Source organism: Schistocerca gregaria, chromosome 2 (assembly GCF_023897955.1).
Source record: "Schistocerca gregaria isolate iqSchGreg1 chromosome 2, iqSchGreg1.2, whole genome shotgun sequence".
Taxonomy (NCBI): domain Eukaryota; kingdom Metazoa; phylum Arthropoda; class Insecta; order Orthoptera; family Acrididae; genus Schistocerca; species Schistocerca gregaria.
The window spans coordinates 103,125,831-103,151,226 of NC_064921.1; the positions used below are offsets into that span (position 1 = coordinate 103,125,831).

The 25,396-nt window shown below is 38.4% G+C and overlaps 1 protein-coding gene across 3 annotated transcripts in view; it reads left to right on the forward strand.

The window, feature by feature from the left end:
- The window catches only part of LOC126336438 (uncharacterized), a 96,850-nt gene that overhangs the window by 34,282 nt on the left and 37,172 nt on the right, over positions 1–25,396 (forward strand). For all 3 annotated transcript variants that reach the window (XM_050000133.1, XM_050000132.1, XM_050000135.1), the window contains 3 exons: positions 385–530; positions 20,406–20,576; positions 24,859–25,009. In XM_050000133.1, the coding sequence (XP_049856090.1) occupies positions 385–530; positions 20,406–20,576; positions 24,859–25,009 (468 nt within the window). The remainder of the gene's footprint in view (positions 1–384; positions 531–20,405; positions 20,577–24,858; positions 25,010–25,396) is intronic.

Sequence of the window (25,396 nt, forward strand, 5' to 3'; positions counted from 1 at the left end):
CAACAAAGTGAAACTGCTTTCCATTTATATGCCAGTTTGCAGGTCACAAAATTACAAACAGTAACAAGGATTTAGAGTTGAGGAAATGGAAATGAGATGGCTGTAGTGAAAGTTGATGCTGTGTCTTGCAATAACAAGTGTCATTTCAGTAAATGAAAAGTCAACCCACCAACAGAGGTAAAATGGGAATGTGTTAAGTAGAGGGGGTGAGTGCTGTAATTCAGCCGCCATTTCAAAAGAGCAGAGAAAATTTGTTTCCATTATTTGAGAATTTGTAGCCCTGTTAAATTTGTAAATGTTTCTTATAAATGTTATGGATGCACTAGAATGTTATATATTTCACTGCACATCTGACTCCAATGATTCTTTCTGTTTTTGTTTAAGGTACATGTGCCGTTCTCATTACATCAAATGGTGCTGAACGCTCTTTATGTGCCAATCTGGCTGCTGCAAATTGCTTCACAATTGATCATATCAGACATCCAGAGAACAGGAAACTCGTAGATAATGCATTGTACTACTATGTTTCGGTGCGTAATGTTTTATCGGGTGTTTTGCCACCATTATTTTTAAATACCTCTAACGTAATATTGAAGCACATACTTTTATATTAATTCATAATCATAGTGATTGCATCTGCACTCATAGTGCAAGTATTTTTATGGGCTCCATATAATGCTGTTAGTTCTGGTTTTGCCAAATATTTGTTTCTTTTGTCTAGTTATACCTTTCCAGGTCACATTATTAAGAGAAGGTGCTTCCAGTACAAAAATATGGGTGACATAATTTTGTTTATGAACTACTCATTGGTGTAATATGCTTGGTTGAAGCAAAATTTAATGTTTACATGTTTAATATAAGAAGTGCTGCAACTGAGTAAAAATTAAAACTATTTTTCGCCAATGAGGAAGAGTATTTGAAGCAGAAGTGACAACCCTTGACTACAGGATTTATAGGCACAATTATTTTTAGCATTGTTCATCCTGACAGAACTGAAATACTTTTTTTTTGTACCCTAAGATAGTGACCTAAGAGATCAGATACAGAAAAAAGTCTAATTCAGTATTTTATTTTCAAAGAAGTGTCAATAAAGTTATGTAGCAGAAATTTCACTGTGGGATCTGTAACTAATACCACAGTTCGTAATTTTGTTTGACTAGTTGATGGCAACAAATACTAAAGCCCCTTTTACACGATCAATTTTCTTGTGTGAACTGACTATTAGAGATAAGTGAGTCTCCTGCAGTGCCTGTGGCGTTTTATTCCTGTAGTGAGTCTTGTCTCTTTCAAGTGCTTATTTTTCGTTTATACATTGATGCCTGAATTGAGTGTGTGGTATGAGCTGTCTGCTGTGCAGTTTGTCATCTGAATGGTGAAAGTGAGGTTATGAGAGATTATCCATCTCTTGAAAAAATCGAAATACTGTAACAAAATGTAGCAACCATCAGAATTGTATGAAGTAGCAAGACTTTTGCACAGCCAAGATATAATCATTTGTAGTATATTTTATTTGCAAAGCTCTCACTAAATATTCTTATAGCTTCATGAGAGGTGAATGTTAGGCCAGAAATATAATGAAATTGGAGCTCAACTCATTGTCTTCATGGTATCACAGGGCTGGGAACAACTGGGAATTTTGGGAAAACCCCCGGGAATTTTTAATCTGGGAGAAAGCCAGGAAAAATCTGGGAATCTTTTAGAACTCTGGGAATTCTTCATTGTTTTAGTCTTGAGTTAAATTTTTGTAATTTTGACTGGTGAGAACTGATACTCTAACAAAGAATACTGCAGTATCTCGCTACTGCAGAATAGTACTATGGCAGTAAGATATAAACAAGAGAAAAATACCAGTATGAAACTTAAGATACAAAGAAAATTTGCCATTTACAACAATAAAACATAGTTTGCACATAAGCGTCCACCGACAGCAAAATGTGTCAATCGCTGTAGGACAAAGAGTATACAATAATTCGTAACAACAAACTGCTTTCAATGAGTGTGGTGTCACTACTGTTTAAATTAGGTTTGTTTGAGCAGTTGCCAGTGGTTACATGCACAGAGCTGAGCAGGACCTTCTCATGCTTCTCGCTGTTTTGAAGTGTGGGTGTTGGGTGTATAAGCTGTAGCTGTAAGCAGCAAGATACCACCCAGAAACATTTTTCTGGCATACCCAAGCTGCCAGATATGCGGTTGCACAGAGCAGTCGAAGTTGTAGTGGGGAGTAGTCTCCATGTGACCCACATTTACGTTTTCCGCTTTTGCTGTTCTCTCGTCATTTATGGCTCTCATGTCAGATGAAAACAAAACTGATTTGTTTGGCTAGTTAGGAAAGGCTAAAATATGTTATTAGTTTCAGTTTTCTGATTGTATTTTATTTCCATGTTATTGGCAATCAAGTATTAATCACTTTGCAGAACGACGACATTATTTTTGTTGGTTTGCTAAATAAAAGTGGCTTTTCTTAATCTTTCCTGCAGAGACAGTAAATTTATTTGAAATAAAGTGTTTCATTGCACACTGTTAGCTAGTTTCAACTATTCACTGAATTTCATGTGCACGTTTTCATTTCTGTCTTCTGTGGTATTATGGCATAATAAAGAACCAAGCATGAGATAATACAGTGGTGGTACTCCAAGAACAATGGCTTTCCGAAAACCACACTGTAAAGCTTTAATAGAATTTTACATATCTGCCTTCCGTGAGACATTGTGTTTTTCGATCACAGGACATGTTTCAACACTTTTATGGTACCTCTTCAAGGCCTGACTTTATTTCTTAATTTATGTTGTTTATGTCTTAAGTTTACAGAACATCATTCTTCAGTAAATTGGAGACTGGTAGCACACCATGTTTTATCAATGTAGCTCCCCACGAGGCTTTATATTTACTCTTAGAGTAGATTATAAACTGCCAATTGCAAAGTTTCTTGGCTTCACACATAACCTTGTTAATTTTGTACACTTTGAAACAGTCACAAAAGCTTATTATTCTTAATTCTGTTGTATAAAAACAACAGTTTTTTTTTCTCAAGAAATTGGTATTTGTTCTTACTAGCTTTTTGCAGTGCAAAGTATATGTAAACTTGATTGGAAATGCTACATAACAGTATTTCAGAGTAAAAAAATAAGTATCTGTGATAAAGTCACCTCATAGCAAAATATTACAGTATGTTAAGGTGTAGTGTCTAATTTTTGCCGGCCGGAGTGGCTGAGCGGTTCTAATTGCTACAATCTTTAACCGCTACGGTCGCAGGTTCGAATCCTGCCTCGGGCATGGATGTTGTGTTGTCCTTAGGTTAGTTAGGTTTAAGTAGTTCTAAGTTCTAGGGGACTGATGACCTCAGCAATTAAGTCCCGTAGTGCTCAGAGCCATTTGAACCATTTGAAATTTGTCTAATTTTTAAAAAAATATTGTGCCGAGGACTCCTTTCTAATTTTGCATATCTTGGATAGGATATGATAAAACAATTGTCGTAAGTACAAGAACTCCGTATGTCCCATCTTAACAATGTGCCGCACTGCTGCACATGGTCATGTGATGCTCCACTGCACATGAAATTCCAAACAGAATTGTAGTGATTCGAGAAATTGTGTGTAAATTCTAGAACCACTCAGCGTTCTACCACCTTGAACACATGATATTCGGGATATGAGTGTGGGATGGTAGAATCCTACCTACTCGGCATGACATGTTTCAGTCGCGGGAAGAAAGTAGATGTGACAGACAAAAGGAACCGACAAGTACCTGTCAGGCAATCCATAGATGGATTAGTGAGTGTGTAAGGAAGAACCTTGGAGTTTATTTGCAGCTCAGTGCTTATTGTGTCATTGACTGACTATTGTTATTAAAACAAGGACAGTTGAAAAAAACTCTTAAAAACTCTTGACATAGCCTTGCTATAGGCAAGACATATTTTCTGATTGATGTTAAGAGAAGTTATGCTATCTAAGCTAACTTTCTTTTAACTGTAACCCAATTTGTTTCTGGTGTTCGGCAGTATGAGAGACTTACAGGAAGTTACATATTTATGTGGAAAGTGAGAGTTTTATTGTGTATGGAGGTTAAATACATTGTTAAATGACGAAAAGTAAAGTTTGTGTGTCTGCTTATTTCATAAGTAGAAAGAGTCAAAAAAATTCCTGTACCTAGTGTTATTCTACGGAGAAGAAGTCAAGAGGGTTTCCAGCAGCCAGTAGCCAGTGGAGAAGAGTGGCTGCAAGTTCCAAATAAGTCACATCGTAAAGAAGTGGAAGGTGGTTTGGGGGAATAAACTGATCCACACTTACACTTTAAGTCATTAGAACATTAGAAAATGCAGTGAAAGGTGTATGAGCAGAGTAAACACGAAGCAAGGGCTCCCTGTGTCGTCATAGTTGCACATGTGCACTCTCTGGCAACTGCTGAGACAAACCTATTTGTAACAGGTTGGGGGAAAATGTTGCGAATGGTAGTCTGAGAAGCATTACTTTCAAAGTAAATTATGTTCTAAGCAAGATGAATTATGTTACATGTGAGAATGTGTGCTGAATTTCTTAAATCACAGATCATTTGACTGTCGTTCAAAACATAACACTTTATGGACTAGCCACTAAGAATAGTTTTTGGCCGTAAGACCAGGCATTTACATAACCATTTAAAATTTTACTGGCACATTTGTATTTGATATGTCTTAAAGGATAACACACTGTAGCTATACTATGCGTATATTAACGTAAACCATGAAATATTCCTATTGGTGCTGCTATTCGACAGGTACATCATGTGTCGTATGCTCTGAATATCTGTTGTCATTTGCTTGCGAGATAATAAGACATGAGCTACGGTTGGCTTAAAAAAGCACATCACAATAACGGCACCAATGATTTGGAAACTAACATGCTGTTTGGTGGAATTCATACGTATACTTTGATAATAATAAAGATGTGCGGTGTGTATGTTGCTGCAGGTCAAAGATCTTTCCAAAACACTTTTTTTTCTTCTGGATTTCATTTCCTAAAGTTCTGGGAAGCTCTGCACTGGTGTATGAAACCTTTACCTTTCAAAATATTGATAAGTTTTACAGTTCCGACAGAAAGTGTACTTCACTTACCACAGAGGAAGAGTATTTTCACCCAGGAAAAAATTTATTTATAACCGGGAAACACAGGAAAATCTGGAAATTTTTTCTTTCCTTGTCCACTTGTATGATCTGTGTCACCAGCAGTTCTATGCAGACAGTGTAATTTGTAGAAATAAAAACCAAAATCTTTGCAAGATTAACTGTAATTGAGGAATTTTGTGGAATGATGACTTAAGTGAAATATATTGAAATCAAGATACGGAACACCAAACATTTTAATTTTTTTTGTGTATTCATTTCAATCTCTTGTATATGGACTTAATTTTCATTCAAATATAAATGAAATATTGCAGTTTCAAAATATAAGATGTAATAGTATAATATATAAGACCTACTGATTAATTTTAAGACATAATACGGTACCAGACTCACCTTTCTCCATAGATCACTGTATAACACAAAAAATGCAGCGGGAGACAGTGGTCATATTGTGGGAGCTACATTTGTGTTTATGTATGTATGTTGTCTAATTCAGAAGAAGGCCTTTCAGGCGAAAGCAGTCTTTTTGTTGTGCCTGTCTGTGACTCATTACATCCATTATGTGGTGACCAGCAATCTATTCTTTTCATAATAATGTCAAAGCAAAATTTCCCATATTTTACCATGAAATAATTGTTAAAATCGAAAGTAGTGTTCTCACACATTAAAGTTTTTACTAACACATTGCATATTGGCTGCTGCACCGTGCTTATTGTTGCAGTTCCTGGTGATTTTCGTAAGACACGCACGAAATGAGCATGTCTTTCTTATTTGAAAGTAGTTGTATAATTTGGTTTCTGTGCGATTTCCCCATGTCATGTCTGCCCCCTCCCTCCCCTCTGTTGTAATCATGGGCTTATCATGAATTATTGTTATCATTCACACGTCCCTTTTATCTTGCCAAATATACAACAAAATGTCACCTTGTCTTTGAAATGTAGTGTAACCTGTCTATAGATATTTGGCTTCTGTCTGTAGATACTTAAGGAGACTTCTGTTGATTTGCATTGTACCACAATTTCTTGTTTTCCTTTCTAGAAGTGTTTTGGTAATAGCTGTACTGTTGTAATAAACATGGCACCACATGCCAAGGTGAGGTGGAAGTACAGAGAGTATAGGGTCTTGAGGCTTTTTTCCTTCCTCAGTGTATATTTCCAGGTTGGAGAACCATTTACACTTTCACGAACCATATTTATGATAAGTTTCTCAGGATTATACGTCTGGAAACAAAGCTGCTCTCCCCATGGTATCAGTGCTTCATGAAGAAAAAACTCCTGTTCAGGTATAAATATGGTCAGAAATTTATCTAGTAGTTAGTTTAGCACAGATTCAGATTTGTAAAGTTTGTTTTCCTGACCACACTGTCATTGAAATGCTACTATTTCCTTATCTGCTCAGATCGATTTTTGCTCATTAGCTTCCAGAAAATCTGTGTGTCTATTACAAGATCTGTTGATCAGTAGTCCTTCAAATAATCTTTTTTTATTTGCCCCGTCAAGATAATCATGCCCAGAAGTTTTTTCATTTCAATAGCAGTGGTATTTGTAAATTTGAGATACTTTGGAGATTGTTTATAATGGTTTTCATTTTGTTCGTAATACAAGTTTGATTGTGTCCACATCTCATCAAACAGTTCATTCCCTAGAAATAATTCCACCATGCTTATAACGCTATTGATCTTACTGGAATTTCCCTAAATGTTCCTAAAATAATGATCTTGTCCTTTTTCAACCAACTTCCACTGATAGAAGCTTCGTCATATAAATCGTTCACAATTGTCTCACTTTTGTTTATTATAGCCATGTTTTTTTCTTCTTCACTTCCACTACCACTATCAGTAAAAATCATTTGAAACCCTTGGAATGTCGAAAAATTGTCTGCAAACAGTTCAACGAGAATATCACTTTCCATCAAATGTTTTCGCATCGTATAGCTCAAGGCAACAACTACAGTATTGACTATTTTGTTGTACTGATTGTTGGCAGTAAAACAAAAGATAAAAATAAGTTCATACTGTTGTTCACTGCACTGAACCCACTAATTCATGGATAACCTTTTGTTAAATTGGAATAGTTGCTGGCATGAGCAACAGGTCTCAGAAAACATGTGCACAGCAAAAAACCTAAATTTACGTGATCCATCCACACCAGTTGGATGTGGCAACATGTAAAACTACGAAAGCTGTACGCAATGTGTTAAACAGACATACACAGTCCAATCATTGCTTATGTTTTATGTCGGTATGCAGTAACCACTCAGACACAGGTGGTAGCACTACCAGTGGAGGCTATATAAAGCGTGTGGGAGGATGCAAATAACACTGCAGTCATTGTCGTAATGTAGAAACAGAGCAATTTGTCTGATGTCCAAAAGGGCATGATAGTTGGCTAACTTTTTTAAACTGTTCGCAATGTATACCCTGCGTGGCAAAATGGTGCTATCCACAGCCGACACCAAGGAAACTGTGGTGCACTGTGGACTATAGATGATGGGTGAATGACAGCTGTGGAAATGTGTACAAGCAAGCAGACATGCAACTGTTGAGCAACTGACCACCTGGATGAACCATGGGGGTTCCAACAGTGTCTCCTCAATGACCGTTCAGTGAACATTTCTGCGTACGGGCCTCCACAACAGGCATCTGGTTCATGCACCCATCTTGATTGCTATTCATTGGTTATGAAGGCTGGAATTTGCACGCCAATACCGCAAGTGTACTTCCACTGAGTGGTCTGGTGGTCTTTTCAAATGGATCACGTTTTATACTCCATCAGACAGACAGCCTTTGGTGTGAAACATCTGATAGTAAATACCCTGCAACCAGGAGGGAGTATTATGGTCTTGGGGAATGGTTTCATAGCATTCCCTGGGTGATCTCGTCATTCTGAAGACACAGTGAATCAACACAAATATGTTTCTATCCTTGGGGACCACGTCCATTCCTGCATGCAGTTTGTTCTTCATCAGCACGATGGCATCTACAAGTAGGACAGTAAAATGTGTTCCACAGCTCACAGTATGTGTGGCTCAGAGAGCACCAGGATCAGTTTTCATACTCCCCTATCCACCAAACTTCCAGATTTAAACCCAATTGAGAATCTGTGGTACCATCTCAATCAGGCTGTTTGCACCATGGATCCTCAACCAGTACCTTCCAAAAACTCGTTAACTCTCTTCCTGCATGTCTTGCATTAGTCCATGCTGTAAAAGGTGATTGTTCAGGCTTTTGACAAGTGGTCACATCAGTATGACTGTACAGTGTATTTACAAAAGTAATAACATATTTGAAAGTTGTTAGTAAAGTATTTTTTATAGTAACAAACAAAATGTACGATATTTCTCTTTAAAAAGCTATTATTAACAATATCATTCACAGTGTGATGTAAATGCATTTTTCCAATTAAGTAAGCAAATAATCATCATCATTATCTTGAACATTTTCCATCCCCAGGCTGGCTCTGTTAGGAATGTAAGCCTCCATCTAGTCCTTTTTTCCCCGGCATCTTTCTGTATTCATTTTGGTCCAGTCCTTGCCTCTTTTTTTCAACACACTCCTCCACACTTTTGAGCCACCTGTCCCTTAGTGTTTCTCTTGGTCATTTCCTTCACATCTCCATTTCTTCTTTTTCATATGTGCCCATACCATCTTAGCCGTGATACTTCTGTTCTGCTCTGCAAGTGTTCCTCTTTCACCATTTTCCTTACTCTGCCATTCATCATCCTCTTCTTGTTAGTCCTATCCTATTTCTGAGGAACTTCATTTCACATGCCTATAATCTGCTTACTGCTCTTTCCTTCATTACCCATCTTTCAGATGCATAGGTCAGTATTGGGGCATAGTAACTTCTATATATTGCTTTTTTTCCACTTTGTGGGACATCTTTGTTCCAAACCATGCTCCTAACACTTCACAGGAATGCTTCTGCCTGTCCAGCACATTCGCTGATTTCTTTATCATTTCTTCTATTTTCATCTATCATACTTCCCAAGTACTTGATACTTTCCACCTTCATCAGTTTTTCACCTCCGATGCGTATTCAGCTAGTTAGTGTATCTTTCTTTCTATTTGTAACCAGGATTTCACATTTGTTGACATTAAATTTCACTCAAGACTCTCACAATTTCTTCCCAAGCATCCAGCTGTTCCTGAATCTCCTCCACTGTGTTTCCCCGGATCAAGTCATCTTCGAACACCATTGCTTTTGTCTTGTCTTCCAGTTTTTTCTGCCAAATTAGTCATTCTCATCAAAGACTACAATGAAGAGGAGAGATGACAATGCAGTGTGCTGTTTCACACAGGGCATTTGCTGGAACCAATCCGTCATTTCATTTCCCACTTTCACGCAAATTTTCTCAGTACACAGGATAAATAAACAAATAAATAGCACAAAATGGCTTCCTTTCAAATGATCTTCATGCAAGGTTATCATCAATCATTTTCTGTTTCTCACTCTGAGTATTCATTTTCTTTCACAGACGCATAGTCTTCTACAATAGTCTTTAGCATTTCTTGTTCAAAAATATCTTCCTTTTTTGCATCTATAATCCCAGCATGTGATGTATTCACATCACCATTTCAGTCTTCAGCATTGGCCATGTACATTCTCCTTTTCTTAAAAGGAATAAATGTTTCAGTATAAGAAGATGAGACTGAAAGTGAGTTTCTGCTGCAATATAAAATAACATATTTTTATGCTCCAAATTGTCTTTCCTTTGGGTTTCTTGATGTAGTGTGGTGATGAAGCTGATGCCCAGTCCTCAATAATGTCCACTCTTTCTATCACTTCAAAGAATGCTGAATTCTTTCTGCAGCTCTGAAGCACTGTAATATATAGGTGCACATTCTCTTTGTTTTCAATATATCTTAGAATCTTTCTCTGTAGGCCCAATTAAAGTCACACTGAAACGCAGGCAGTGAGTGCAGCAATGTGAGAAAGTGGCAGTCAGTGACATGATGAAGTCACAATATTGTAAATACCACACACAATACTGTACAATAATACAACTACATAGCAGATTTGCATGTGGTGGTGTTGCTACCTTATTCAGAGGAGTTATAGCACAGTTAGTTTGTTTGCGTACAGTATACAGAATAAATTGGGTTGACTTTTACAGTACTGTATTAATTCTTTTTGTTCATAAACTAAGTTAACACTGTACATATAAAACTGGTGTTATATTGTACAGTACAATGTCAAGCAGTCGAAATCATAGCTCCTATACATTAAAAGAAAAACTGGAAGTGCTAAAGCTGCTTGACAATAGGGAAAGTGCAACAAAATTGCCTATTGAATCTGGTGTAGGGAAAGCCACTATCAGTAAGTGGAAAAATGGGAGAAAATTGAAAGCTTCTGCAACACATTTTATGATAAAACTTTGGAACAATGCCACAACTCCATAGTGTTGTTGTACGATAAAATTGTTGAAGCTACTTTCTTGTAGTTCACTCAGGAAAGACAAAAAGGTGTTCCTATTAGTGCTACATAGCATCAAGAAAAGACATTACAGCTGAACAAACTCATGAATGGCGAATCACTGCCAGATATGGTTGGTTAGAGGCTGTTGAAAGAAGACACACTAGGTATGACAATAATAAATGGAGAAAAGTTGTCAGCTGATGTTGCCACTGCAGATGCGTTATTAGATGAGTTGGCACAATAGATATCATCAGAAAATTACTCACCACAGCTAGTTTACAACGCTGATGAAACTAGACTGAATGTCAAAGCATTCCCTACAAAATGTCTTGCTTCAAAAGAGTGTCATCTGCACCAGATGAAATTAATAAATAACAACGTACCGTTGTAGCCTGTAGCAATGACATGTCAAATGAACAAATTGTCACTCATGGTAATTGGAAAGTCTGCAAAACCGTGAGCCCTAAAAGATGTGAATATGAATGCTCTCCTTGCGTATTACAAAAATCAAAAGCTTGGATAATTGGTGTTCAGTTTAGTGAGTGGTTCAAAAAACAGTTTGTTCCCTCTGTCAGAAGATTCAGCATAGAAAATGGACCGCCACCTCGAGCTGTACTTTTGATTGGCACTGCTCCATCTCATCCTTCAAAAATGCAGCTGATCAACATCAAAGCATCTTTTTGGCACCACATATAATCTCTTGTCTTGAAACCAATGGATAAAGGTGCATTAGAAAACCTATAGCTGAATAACAAAAAAAAGCTTCTGTGATTTGTAACTGAAAGAGAGGACTGTCCTGTCTTAGAAGAAATGAGAAACAAAACAATAAAAGACAGCATCTGCTGGCTAGCTGAGGCAAAACATAACATTGTCCAAAATTTATCTTCTTTGAAGCCTCTTTCTTCCACTTCCTTTCCTGAATTTTACATTTCCTTGCAATAGAGTGGTTCTCATATTCACTCTCAATATTGGATGTGTTATCATAGTCACTTCCCATATGTTTTGTACAGTTTCTAAGTTACTCTTCCAATGTGATATTATCAAAAGTCAATTCCATGTTAAACATACCCCGTCACTACTAAATAATGATGTTTGTGTGGCAAGGAAGTTGTTTGTCTACTGTCGACCTGCTTAGCTGAGTGGTAATGTGCTGGCCTCCCATACAGCTGGCCCAGGTTCGATACACGACCGGGTTGGAGATTTTCTCCGCACATGGACTGGGTGTTGTGTTCTCTTCATCATTATTTCATCCTCATCACCAGCACACACGTCGCCTGCCCAATGTGGCGTCAAATGAAATAAGACTTGCGCTCGCCGGCCGTACTTGGATACATACAGATGGAGCCTCCGCGCCAACAATGCCATTTGATCATTTCTTTCTTTCTTTCTTCTTCTTCTTCTTCTTCTTCCTCTTCTTCCTCTTCTTCTTCCCCCTCCCAACCCCCCCTCCACCTTCCCCCCCCCCCCCCCCCCCTACTGCCTACGTGAGCCTTATAACAACAACTTGGCACAGCACAGCTGTCAAATGTTTGTAGTAAGCATTGTGTCTGTCAAGAGTAATAATATTTTCTCAACAAGAACTTGTTAGTACAGATTCAATATTTGCAGGAAATGGAGAAATGACTCAATGGACTTAAAGTTGTTATTCCAAGAAATGCCTCGATTTATTTTGCCCCAGTCAGCTTATGGGTAAACCATAGCCAAATGAGTTTTTCTGTGTATTAAAAAAAAGTACTCATCCCATTTAATCAAATCATTAATTTTTAGTTATTGTAATTGATTTGAAATATTTGTGCTAAACTCAAAATAATTTCTGCTTGCATGGAAAATATTTTATTTGAAAAATGTTGAAAATGCAATTATAACAATGGTAAAGGCACCAAAGGTCAGAACTGAAGATTAGATTAGATTAGATTAGATTTACTTTCATTCCAATTGCTCCGTAGTGAGGAGGTCCTCCAGGATGTGGAACGCGTCAGAAAAACAACAATACATGACAAATATTTACAACTAAAACAAATAAGCTAATGTACCATTCCACAGGTCCCAAGTGGAATGATCATCACTTTTTAATGAAAACTGTATGAAAGTCATTTTACAAGTACTAATGCACTGAATTTAAAATTAAAAAGTTTTTTATTTATTTATAAGGTAATTAACATGTAATATGTAATACAACTACTATAATACTTATTTACAATTAACACATTACTGCACTGAAATTGTACAGAAGTTATATTGTACTTTTACAACCACACACACACACACACACACACACACACACACACACACACACACACACACACATATATCCATCCGCACATACACAGACACAAGCAGACATTTGTAAAGGCAAAGAGTTTGGGCAGAGGATGTACTTCTGCCTCGACTGACATCTCTGCCCAAATTCTTTGCCTTTACAAGTGTGTGTGTGCGCGTGTGTGTGCGCGTGTGTGTGCGCGTGCGTGCGTGCGCGCGCGAGTGTATACCGGTCCTTTTTCCCCCCGCTAAGGTAAGTTTTTCCGCTCCTGGGATTGGAATGACTCCTTACCCTCTCCCTTAAAACCCACATCCTTTCGTCTTTCCCTCTCTTTCCCTCTTTCCTGAAGAAGCAACCGTTGGTTGCGAAAGCTAGAAATTTTGTGTGTGTGTGTTAGTTTATTGTGCCTTTCTACCAGTGCTTTCCTGTTTGGACTTGGAATCTTTGTTTTTAATATATATATATATATATATATATATCAGTTGGTTTTACTGAGAATTAGTCTTCTCTTAAAGTGAATTTCATTGGTTGGTTAAGCTTTTTATGGCTGCTGGCGAGTTATTGAAAATGTGTGTTCCTGAATAATGCACACCTTTTTGTACAAGACTATGTGACTTTAAATACTTGTGAAGATTGTTCTTATTTGTAGTATTGATTCCATTCCTGTTGGTTTGAAAAAGTGATATATTTTTAATGACAAATTTTATTAAGGAATAAATATATTGGGAAGCAGTAATTAGTATCCCTAGCTCCCTAAACAGGCTTCTGCAGGATGTTCTTGAGTTCACACTACATGTAACTATTACTGCACGCTTTTGTGCCCGGTAAACTTTAGCTTGGCGTGATGAACTACCCCGCCCCCCCACCCCCCCCACCAAAAAAAAAAAAAAAAAAAAAAAAAAAAAAAAAACATATGACATCATGGAAAGAAAGTAAGCGTGGTAAGCCAGCTTTTTCATTTTTTATATCTCCTATGTCTGACAAAATTCGCATTGCAAACAGAGATTTGTTAAGACACTTCCGCAGTTCTGTGGTGTGCTCCTCCCAGTTGAATTTATTATCAAGCTGTAATCCCAAGAATTTAACGCTGTCCATTTCTTCTATCGTCTTGTCATTGGGACACCCCTTACAAGTTCTGAACTTTATGTAGTGTGTTTTTTCTAAGTTTAGTGCCAAGGAATTGGCTAGGAACCAGTGATTTATGTCCACAAATATTTTATTTGCTGATCTTTCTAAGACTACACTTGATTTGCTATTTATTGCAATGTTTGTATCATCGGCAAACAAAACGAACTTGGCATCTGGTAATGTTACTGATGAAATGTCATTGATATATACAAGAAAAAGTAAGGGTCCCAAAATGGAACCTTGTGTGACCCCACATGTAATTAGTTACCAGTTGGATGATGCCTGATATCTTGATACATGTCTCTTTCCTAATAGCACCCTTTGTTTCCTGCCAGTGATATAAGATTGGAACCATTTTGCAGCATTTCCTGTTATGCTATAATATTCTAATTTACTCAAAAGGATATTGTGATTTACACAGTCAAATGCCTTTGACAGATCACAAAATATACCAGTTGCCTGCAATTTTTTGTCTAATGAATTAAGCACATTTTCACTGCAAGTGTAGATAGCCTTTTTTTAGAAATCCAAACTGTGACTTTGACAGTATGTTATTTGAGATAAGATGATTATAAAGACGACTGTACATTACTTTTTCTAAAATTTTTTAGAATGCTGGCAACAGTGAAATTGGACGGAAATTTGATGCTATTTGTTTATCTCCCTTCTTAAACAGTGGCTTAACTTCAGCATATTTCAACCATTCAGGAAATATTCCACTGATAAACGACTGGTTACACAGATAGCTTAATATGTTACTTAGCTCAGAATCACATTCTTTAATTAACTTTGTTGATATTTCATCATACCCACTAGATGTTTTTGGTTTTATAGATTTTATGATGGACATTATTTCTGTTGGGATAGTGAGGGTGAAATTCATATTATGGAAGTTACTTGAAATGTCTGGTCTGAGGTATTCCATAGCCGCATCTACCGAATCTGACAACCCCATCTTTTCAGTAACAGTTATAAAATATTTGTTAAAAAGTTCTGCAACACTATACACATCTGTCACCAACGTATCATTTACTCTTAATGCTATTTGCTCGTCTTCATGTCTGGTTCTACCAGTCTCCTCCTTCACTATATCCCATATTGTCTTTATTTTGTTATCTGATATGACTATCTTTTCCTTGTAATATATTTGCTTTGACGTCCGTATTACAGTCTTTAATATTTTGCAGTATTTCTTGTAATGTGCTATAGCATCAACATTGGAACTGTTTCGGATTGACAGATACAGTATTCTTTTTGTTTTAAAAGATGCCCCTATTCCTTGAGTAATCCATGGCATCTTTATAGACTTTGCTCTAACCTTAGTTAGTTTTGGGGGAAAACAGTGTTCGAGTAAGGTAAGTACTTTATTAACAAAAGTGTTATATTTTTCATTCATGCCATGAGTGCTGTAAACATCAGTCCAGTGAATGTCTCAGAGGAGTGTCCTAAAATAATCAATTTTTGGCTTATTGATTACCTTCTTGAGCTCAGATTTAACAGATTTTATATCCTGTTCAGTATTAACATTTAACAGAAGGATCTGCATGTCATGGTCTGAGAGGCCATTGACTATTGGTTTTATAATATAATTTTGTTCATTGGACTTTTCTATAAAGATATTATCAATGGCTGTTTGTGAGCGATAGGCTACCCTAGTGGGGATCTTTACATTGGGAATTAAGTTGAATGATAGTGTTACTAACTCAAATAAGTTCTTATTGGGAGAGTCTTTAAGGAAATCTACAATGAAGTCACCAGCAACCACTATTTCTTTGATTTTGTTTGTTAAATGGGCCAGTACAGCTTCAAAGTGGTTTACAAACAGATTAAAGTTACCTGCAGGTGCTCGATATACACTTAATATTATGCAGGATTTTTTGTGAAATTCTACTTCTGTTGCACATGCTTCCATATGCTGTTCTAGGCAAAATTTATGAATGTCTATGTTCTTAAATTTATGACAGTTCCTAATGAATGTGGCAACTCCTCCTTTCTCCATTTCTGATCTACAAAAGTGAGATGCTAACCTAAATCCTGTAACACTTAAAAAAAGTTCTATACCAGTGGTGGTCACATGATGTTCAGAGAGGCAGATTATGTCAGCTGGGTTTGAAGACTCTAATTCATCTATGCAGATAGTTAATTCATTAATTTTATTTCTCAGTCTTCGAATATTTTGATGCAATAAAGATAGCTGACATTTCACATTAACTGAGTTAAAATTGGGTACAGTTAAAATATCTGCTGACTGTTGAAAATTCTTAACCAATAGCTGTTTATGCTGATGTAATAAGCTGGAATTTTTTTTTTATTTCTTTCTCAAACTGAAGGTTTGTCTTAGTTATAACCTTTCTTAAAGTTTGCTTTCTTTCTATCCTCCCTACCCTAAAAAATGATCTTTTCTGAACCGTATAACCACTGGTATTTTACCACTTATGACAGTGCCTCCCCCCTTTAACTTTCCTGCTATTTCCCCATCCAATTTACCCTTCCCCTTCCTGTTGAAGTGAAGGCCATGCCTAGTATAATCCTACCTACTGAGAGAATCAGCAGAAACCACACCAATGTGTGACCTTGCACCCGGCATAAGCAGCCGTTCTAGCTCCAAATTAACTCTCTTGACAGAAGAGTTCAAATGAAGTCGGTCATGGCACCCAAGAACAGATACAAACTCAACACTAGTGTGCTTCAATGCTGATGCTTTATTTGCCAGGTCACACTCTATACTGTACCCTGGATCTCTATCAATACTGTTACCTGCCCCAGCTACTATAACCACGGTGTCTTCCTTAGTGAAATCTTTGTAAAGTGATCCTAAATCCTCTGTCACCTGCTGCAGACCAGCACTAGGTTTAAAAAAAATTGGTGACCTGGTATTCTGATTCTAGTTCATCCTGCAAAAGTTGGCCAACACCTCTTCCATGGGAACTACCTAACAACAACAACACTTTCTTTCTCTTTACTGATTTCCCTACATTCTTACTTTTCAATTTGCTGCTGAAAGTTTGTTGTGCCCTGACTACACCTGCAACTGCTTGAGGTTCATCAGCTTCTAACTGAAGCAACAGGTCAAACCTATTTTCCACATTCACCATGAAGCTGTCAGACAAAGTTGTAGGCCTGTTCCTCCTGTTGGCTGTTGCCACTTCCCACCTCTCTTTACCCTTCTCCCTCCTTAACCTGTCAAGATCTCCTCTGGCCTTGTCTAACTCAGCCTGCAGGGCGGCAATTTTCCCCTCCTGTTCTAGTATCTTCCTATCTCTACTACAAATCCTACAAAACCACTGATGAGCCTCATTTACTATTCCCACGCCACTACAGTCACCCACATGGAAAAACTACAGCACCCATCACACCAAAGCCCCAACCTAACAATTCTACAGCAAGTCAAGCGCTTTTTACTCATGATAAACGTAATAGTTTATTAAGAATAAGTCAGTTAAATTACAGATAAACCTGAAAATATGGTCCCGTTCCACAAATTTGGCCTATATGCAACTGTGTAAACAAAAACAACAGTTCAAAGTTTCTGAAACAACAACTTAAACTTTACGCTACTTTCTGGAAATTCTAGTTAAATAATGAATAGGTACGCTAAGTTAAATTGCTGGAGAGAGCAAGGGACAACTAAAGGAAATTCTATAGACTTGATGCAGCAAAACATACACAGAAAATACGACTATACGATCTTTTCGGGTTTTCTGCTATATTACGTAAAGAAAAATGAAACCTTTAATGGTACACTTAAAAGGCACACTAATACACCTATTTACCATGTAATCAGTACTAAACTATTTGTTTTATAATCTAAAATGACTTATCTTTACGAGAACACCAAAACTCGCACTAGTCGCCTGGCTGCAGGATGAAAGAATATTTCATTTTCCGGGAATGGAGTAGACTGTTCTGTAAGGAACTTCCTTAGATCAAACACACAAAAATGCCCCTTTCACATTTCATCTAGCAAATATATTAAAATATTACGATCAAAATAATCAGGTTTTGACAATATAATGTAACCAGATAGTTAAAAAAAATGCGCTCACCAAGCGGTGGAAGGACGACACATACATGAATAAAGGCTTTACTTATGCAAGCTTTCAGAGCCAGTGGCTCCTTTTTCCAACAGAGGGATTGGGGAGAAGGAAGAGGGGTGAAGGATAGGACTGGACAGAATAGATAAAGGGGTAGATCTCGGAGCTGTCACCCAGAACCACAGCTCAGGGCATTCTTTCCATCCTGTAAGGATCACAGGTTTATGTGGCGCAGGCAGATGTGCAAAATTAAATTCTGAAGTACATGGGGATGGTGATGGAAGTGGGGTCAAAAGGAATAAATATAATTACCGAAGGACAGAATTTGGGGCATCAGATGCTGCGACAATCCACACAGTCATGAACCCGTGTATTGTGTGCGAACAATTGTTGATACAGTGTGGCTCAGAGGTTGATGTGGTGTGTAAGGCAGTGAATAAATACAGTAAAGAAGAGAGAGAACATGCACTGAGAAAAGTAATGCTATAGAGAATAGCAACAAGTAAAACAGAGGGTTGTATGGTGGAAGAAAAGCTGTTCGGCAAAATCAGACAATGGCAATTCCAGGTTGGAATGTCAACAATGTTAGTAAAAGATTACTACTTGCTGTATAGGTGTCACATTAAGTTGCAGACAAGTACAATTAAAACACTTACCCATTAGCTATCAGTCTTGTGTAAGTGTCTTTTAATTGTGCCTCTGTGCTACATAATGTATAATCTTAACAGTAAGAAGCAGTGTATCTTTTCCTTACAGTGCTAGTTGTAGAATTTGTAATTGTTTCCTAACATACCAATTTATAAGCAACAGAATGAAAAAAAGTTAATAACAAACTGTTAATTGGAGGCATTGAGTAAGGGATGCACAAGAACTGCAGTGTGTGGGCATTCTGTTTTCTACAGAACGACACACGGGAGACGGATGGTTTTGAACTGTGTAGTACTGAGGGCTCAGTGGTGGGAGGTGGTCGTGGTGGGGATACTTCTATCCACACAACACGCCATTTCATTTACTCAGTCACTATGGAACAGTGGGACTTGCAACGTCAAGTGTTTGTCTGTGACAGTTTCGTGAAAAGTGGTGAGTCTATTATTGCTACACAGCGATTAATGTCGGGCGACATGGAGCTGTTCCAAGCCGTAACACAATCCTTAGATGGGATGTAAAACTTCAGATCAACTGGAAACATACTGGATAAGAAGCATCCTGGCCCGAGACACGGAGTAACGACACCAGAAAATGTTGAAAGGGTAAGGCAAGCGGCAGTCAAAACCCCAGGATGGGTAGCTAGACGTCATGCTAGTGAGTTACGAATCAATCATGAATCGGTTAGGCGAATTTTGCATAAAGAATTAAAATTCCATTCCTAGAAAATGCTCATTGTCCAACAACTTAAGGAAACTGACTTTGCTTTATGAGAAGACTTCGCTTACAGAATGCAACTGATTTTGGGATCGAATGAAAATAAACTTTATTGATAAGCTATGAAGCTCATTTTCATTTAAAAGTGACCGTGAATAAGCAAAACCTATGTTACTGGGCTCCAGAGCATCCACACCTTATCCATCAGCATCCTCTGCACTCAGAAAAAGTAACAGTCTGATGTGCTCTTGGCTCTGTTGGCATTATTGGACCTTATTTTTTGAAGAGAACGGGACCACAGTTACTGTTAATTCGGTTCATTACATTTGTATGCTTGAAACATTCTTGAAACCAGAACTAAGAAGACGATGAATCCCTTTAAAACGCATTTGGTTCCAGCAGGATGGGGCAACATCGCACACCGCAAACATTTCAATGACAGTTCTTAGATGCACGTTTCCTGGCCGGATTATCTCACGTTTTGGCAATATTCCTTAGTCTCCCAGGTCTCCGGACTTGTCAGTATGTGACTTTTTTCTGTGGGGGTACCTTAAGAACTGTCTATAACCACAAACCATGAAATTTGGATGAGTTGAAGAATGCAATCATTCAAGAAACTGTTGCCATCCCTGCAGAGATTTTAGTCTGTGTGATGGAAGATTTTGAGAAGGGACTTGAGTTCTGCATTCGAAATGGTGGACATCACCTTGACGACATTATTTTTCGCAAATAACCTTGTTAACTAAAATGGTAAATAATGAGCTTTTATTTTGTGTAAATAAACATGGATTAATTTTAAAGTTGGCCGAGTATTATTTCATTAACAACTGTCCGTCTCTCATGTGTCACTCTATATGTTCTTCTCAGTTTCTTAGTGTCAGTTTTGAAGTCAACATGTGATTTTGTGGAACTGATTTTGTGCCAAGAACTGTTTGAAAATTTTATAGATGTACAAATTGATTTCACAAGTTTTTGGGACCTATAAGAAAACTCTGCAAAACATTGAAGCATTCTTAATTTTTCGCATATACCTTATTTTAAAAGGAAAAATAAAGAAAAACTGTATATACAGTGTTCACATGTTTCACCATTTGTTTTTTCCCCAGGGTTTCTTCCTCACTGTGAGCCCAGAATCCATCCTTGAAGTTGCTGATTGTGCACTTAAGAAAGATTCTTTGTTTATGATGAATCTTAGCGCTCCATTTCTGTCACAATATTATAGTAAGCCAATGATGGAAGCCATGCCCTATGTTGATATTCTGTTTGGAAATGAATTAGTAAGTTTCTTCCTATGAACATTAATATTTACTATCTTTTTTTCACATACGAATTTCAGAATTTTTTAAATTTATTTTTTAATTATTGAATTAATTAAGTTAATTAGACATAATTTTGTAATTTTAAGAATTATGTTTTACATAGCTAATGCCAATCAGAGTTCTTATTCATACAGAACTTATTGAATATATATTGATGTCTGCTTGTGTGTGTGTGTGTGTGTGTGTGTGTGTGTGTGTGTGTGTGTGTGTGTGTGTGTGTGTGTGCGCGCGCGCGTACACCTGTCCTTTTTTCCCCCTAAGGGAAGTCTTTCCACTCCCGTGATTGGAATGACTCCTTACCCTCTCCCTTAAAACCCACATCCTTTCGTCTTTCCCTCTCCTTCCTGAAGAAGCAACCATCGGTTGCGAAAGCTAGTAATTCTGTGTGTGTGTTTGTGTGTTTTGTTCATTGTGCCTGTCTGCCGGCGCTTTCCTGCTTGGTAAGTCTTGGAATCTTTGTTTTTAATATATTTTTCCCATGTGGAAGTTTCTTTCTATTTTATTTACATCATCATGATTTTGTGTTCTGCACGCTCTTCCCTTCCCTCCTGAACTTCTCAGTGTACCTTTTTGGCATAATACTCCCTGAAACTAACTATAATGTTTTAAAATAATAACAGAATGCCTTTAATCCCAGTTTGAATCAAAATTATAATGCTTTGATGTCAATAACACATTGGCAATTTTTGAAAATATAATGTAATTGGATAGATTATAAAACCAAGCAGCTGCAGGAGAACACACATATAAAGATATTGAAATTTGCAAGCTTCTGGAGTCAGTGGCCCCTTCTCCTTGCAGAAGTGTTGAAGGGGAAGGAAGAGGGGTAAACAAAAAGGATTCATGAGGTGTAGAAAATGGGGATAGTTTGGAAACGTCGCCCAGAACCCCGGATCAGGGGAGGCTAATCAGATGGGATGAAAAGGAAAGACTGATTGTTGGGGACTTTCCTTCGATGAAGTGATCCTAGTTTGGCATGTTTTGTCAGGTGAGGAGAATTAGGACACACCATCTGATGAGATGGATTCAATGTAGGCAGCCTCATGTATCTGTAATTAAACTCGGGAAGATGTGCAAATGAAAGACAGTCCCCAGCAATCAGTCTTTGCTTCTCATCCTGTCCGGTAAGTCTCCCCTGACCTGAGGTTCTAGGCAACTTTCCCAAACTCTCCACATTTCCTGCACCTCACAAGTCGCTTTTCCTTCACCCTCTTCCTTCCCCTTCAAACCTTCTGCCAGGTGGACGTAACAGTCTCCGAAAGCCTGCAATTTTCAATATCTGTATACATATGTTCTGCTACCAGTGCTTGCTGAGTGTATTTTATCTATCCAGTTACATTATATTTTCAGTAACAAATTTTGTCAGTCTTGATAAATAGACCTTTTTTATTCTGTGCAGCTTCACAATTTAATTAGAAAAATATGGGCAAATGAGAGTGCAGTAGAGCTGTAACCAAGTCCATATCTGGGAAGTATGAGACTGAGGCTGCCAAGGAGTATGTGGGATAGTGTAAACAATCTAGTAATGTTCGATGTGAAATCAAAATACACGAGCAGGGTCGTTATCAACAGACTGTTGTTTTGTGGACTATTAAGTTTCAGAAGCAGCAGTATCGGATGCAACTGACACAGTTGGGTATTTTGCAGAACTGGCTGCACCCATTCCACATGCCTGTTGTGGTCCTGTTGACAAACTTTCAATACATATACCAGCCGACAGGTCCATATCAATGTCATGGTTGACAGGAAAACTAGATCCATCCCCATTTAACTGACACATGGAGTCTGTAATATCCATATGTCATCTAGATAATCAGTGTGGCGAAAGGAGAGGTACCCGTATCCCTATCAAGAGATCAGGCAAATGGGCTGCTTGATGGAGTGAATGGTAGTAGGCATGGTGTACTTTACATCCAGCCTTGTCAATGGTATCTACATGGTTGCCTCTGTTAAGATGAACTGTGGCCTGAGGACAGCAGTCAATTTCTGTATGGCACCATACTGGAAGACAGTAATGTGGGCGTAGGTTGTATAGACATTGGACAGGAGACAGGAGTGAAGGTGATGGCCTTTGCTAATTGGTATGCTTGGTATTGGGAAGGCAGCTGGCCTGCCACCCTACCTAAAACCTCTTTCCTCATCACCTTAGCCAGCATCATCCTGACCCACAACTTCTTCACTTTTGAAGGCCAGACATACCAACAATTAAAGGGAACAGCCATGGATACCAGGATGGCCCCCCTCATATGCCAACCTATTTGTGGGTCGCTTAGAGGAAGCATTCTTGGTTACCCAAGCCAGCCAACCCAAAGTTTGGTACAGATTTATTGATGACATCTTCATGATCTGGACTCACAGTGAAGAACAACTCCAGAATTTCCTCTCCAACCTCAACTCCTTTGGTTCCATCAGATTCACCTGGTCCTACTCCAAATCTCATGCCACTTTCCTTGACGTTGACCTCCATCTGTCCAATGGCCAGTTTCACACATTCGTCCACATCAAACCCACCAACAAGCAACAGTACCTCCATTATGACAGCTGCCACCCATTCCATATCAAACGGTCCCTTCCCTACAGCCTAGGCCTTCATGGCAAATGAATCTGCTCCAGTCCTGAATACCTGAACCATTACACCAACAACCTGAAAACAGCTTTCGCATCCCGCAACTACTCTCCTGACCTGGTACAGAAGCAAATAACCAGAGCCACTTCCTCATCCCCTCAAACCCAGACCCTCTCACAGAAGAACCCCAAAAGTGTCCCACTTGTGACAGGATACTTCCCGGGACTGGATCAGACTCTGAATGTGGCTCTCCAGCAGGGATACGACTTCCTCAAACCCTGCCCCGAAATGAGACCCATCCTTCATGAAATTCTCCCCACTCCACCAAGAGTGTCTTTTCGCCGTCCACCTAACCTTCGTAACCTCTTGGTTCATCCCTATGAAATCCCCAAACCACCTTCCCTACCCTCTGGCTCCTACCCGTGTAACTGCCGCCGGTGTAAAAGCTGTCCCATGCACCCTCCCACCACCACCTACTCCAGTCCTGTAACCCGGAAGGTGTACACGATCAAAGGCAGAGCCACGTGTGAAAGCACCCACGTGATTTACCAACTGACCTGCCTACACTGTGACGCTTTCTGTGTGGGAATGACCAGCAACAAACTGTCCATTCGCATAAATGGACACAGGCAGATAGTGTTTGTTGGTAATGAGTATCACCCTGTGGCTAAACATGCTTTGGTGCACGGCCAGCACATCTTGGCATAGCGTTACACCATCCAAGTTATCTGGATACTTCCTACCAACACCAACCTATCCAAACTCCGGAGATGGGAACTTGCCCTTCAATATATCCTCTCTTCCCGTTATCCACCAGGCCTCAATCTCCGCTAATTTCAAGTTGCCGCCACTCATACCTCACCTGTCATTCAACATCATCTTTGCCTCTGCACTTCCGCCTGGACTGACATCTCTGCTGAAACCCTTTGCTTTAAATATGTCTGCTTGTGTCTGTATATGTGTGGATGGATATGTGTGCGTGTGCGCGCGAGTGTATACCTGTCCTTTTTTCCCCTAAGGTAAGTCTTTCCGCTCCCGGGATTGGAATGACTCCTTACCCTCTCCCTTAAAACCAACATCCTTTCATCTTTCCCTCTCCTTCCCTCTTTCCTGGCGAAGCAACTGTGGGTTGCGAAAGCTCAAAATTTTGTGAGTGTTTGTGTGTGTTTTTTTTATTGTGCCTGTCTACCTGCGCTTTCCCTCTTGGTAAGTCATGGAATCTTTGTTTTTAATATATTTTTCCCATGTGGAATGTTTCTTTCTATTTTATTTCTTGCTATGAAATTAGATAATGCAGTTCCATACGACACACAGAGATTATTGAAACACCATAGCAAGTAGGTTGCTGTAGTAGCTGTTAAGTGAAGAGCATGCAGTAAAAGTCCTTCCTAATATGCAGTATACTCTCAGTAGTTTCTTCGTAATGTTTCCATGCCCATCCTTTCTCTGTCCAAGCTTGTGTTCTGTCTCTAATGACCTCATAACCAACAGGATGTTAATTGTACCCTACTGTTTCTTCTTTAAAATGAAATTTTGGGTAAAAAAATTTAATGGTGCTTGTATCTCCAAAAGTGACATTTACTTGCAACATGTAAGGTTACAAGTTTTTTGTTTGAGATTACCTTTGTTTCTTTGAACTGCAGCACACACAAATAATCATGTTTGCTCTTTCAGGAGGCAGCAGCTTTTGCAAAATCACAAAAATTTGGAACTGAAGACCTCAGGGAAGTTGCTCTGAAAATTACTCAGCTTCCTAAGCTTAATAAAAAGCGGCCCAGAATAGCAATCATTACACAAGGGGAAAATCCTGTATTGCTAGCAAAAGGTAACTTTTATTTGACACACTCTGCGTTTCATCAAATTTGAATGTCATAGGTGGCAGAACGTACCATCGTGGGTACCACATTTGAGGAAATAAGGCAATGGACCAAAAAAATGCCTAATACAGTGTAGGAAAACCATTGGCATTCAAAACCGCTTCCTTTCATCTCCAAATAGATAAAAACAGGCCATGTATGGTTTTCAAGGTAATCTTATACCATTCTTCCTGCAAAATAGTGGATAGTGGCAAGTTCAGGTAATGATGATGGACGTGGATAGTGATAACACGCCCTCCTCTCCAAAGTAAACCACAAAGGCTCAAAAATATTAAGATATGGTTGTCTAATGTGACACTTCATCACTGTGCTCACATAACCAATCCTGGATGTTG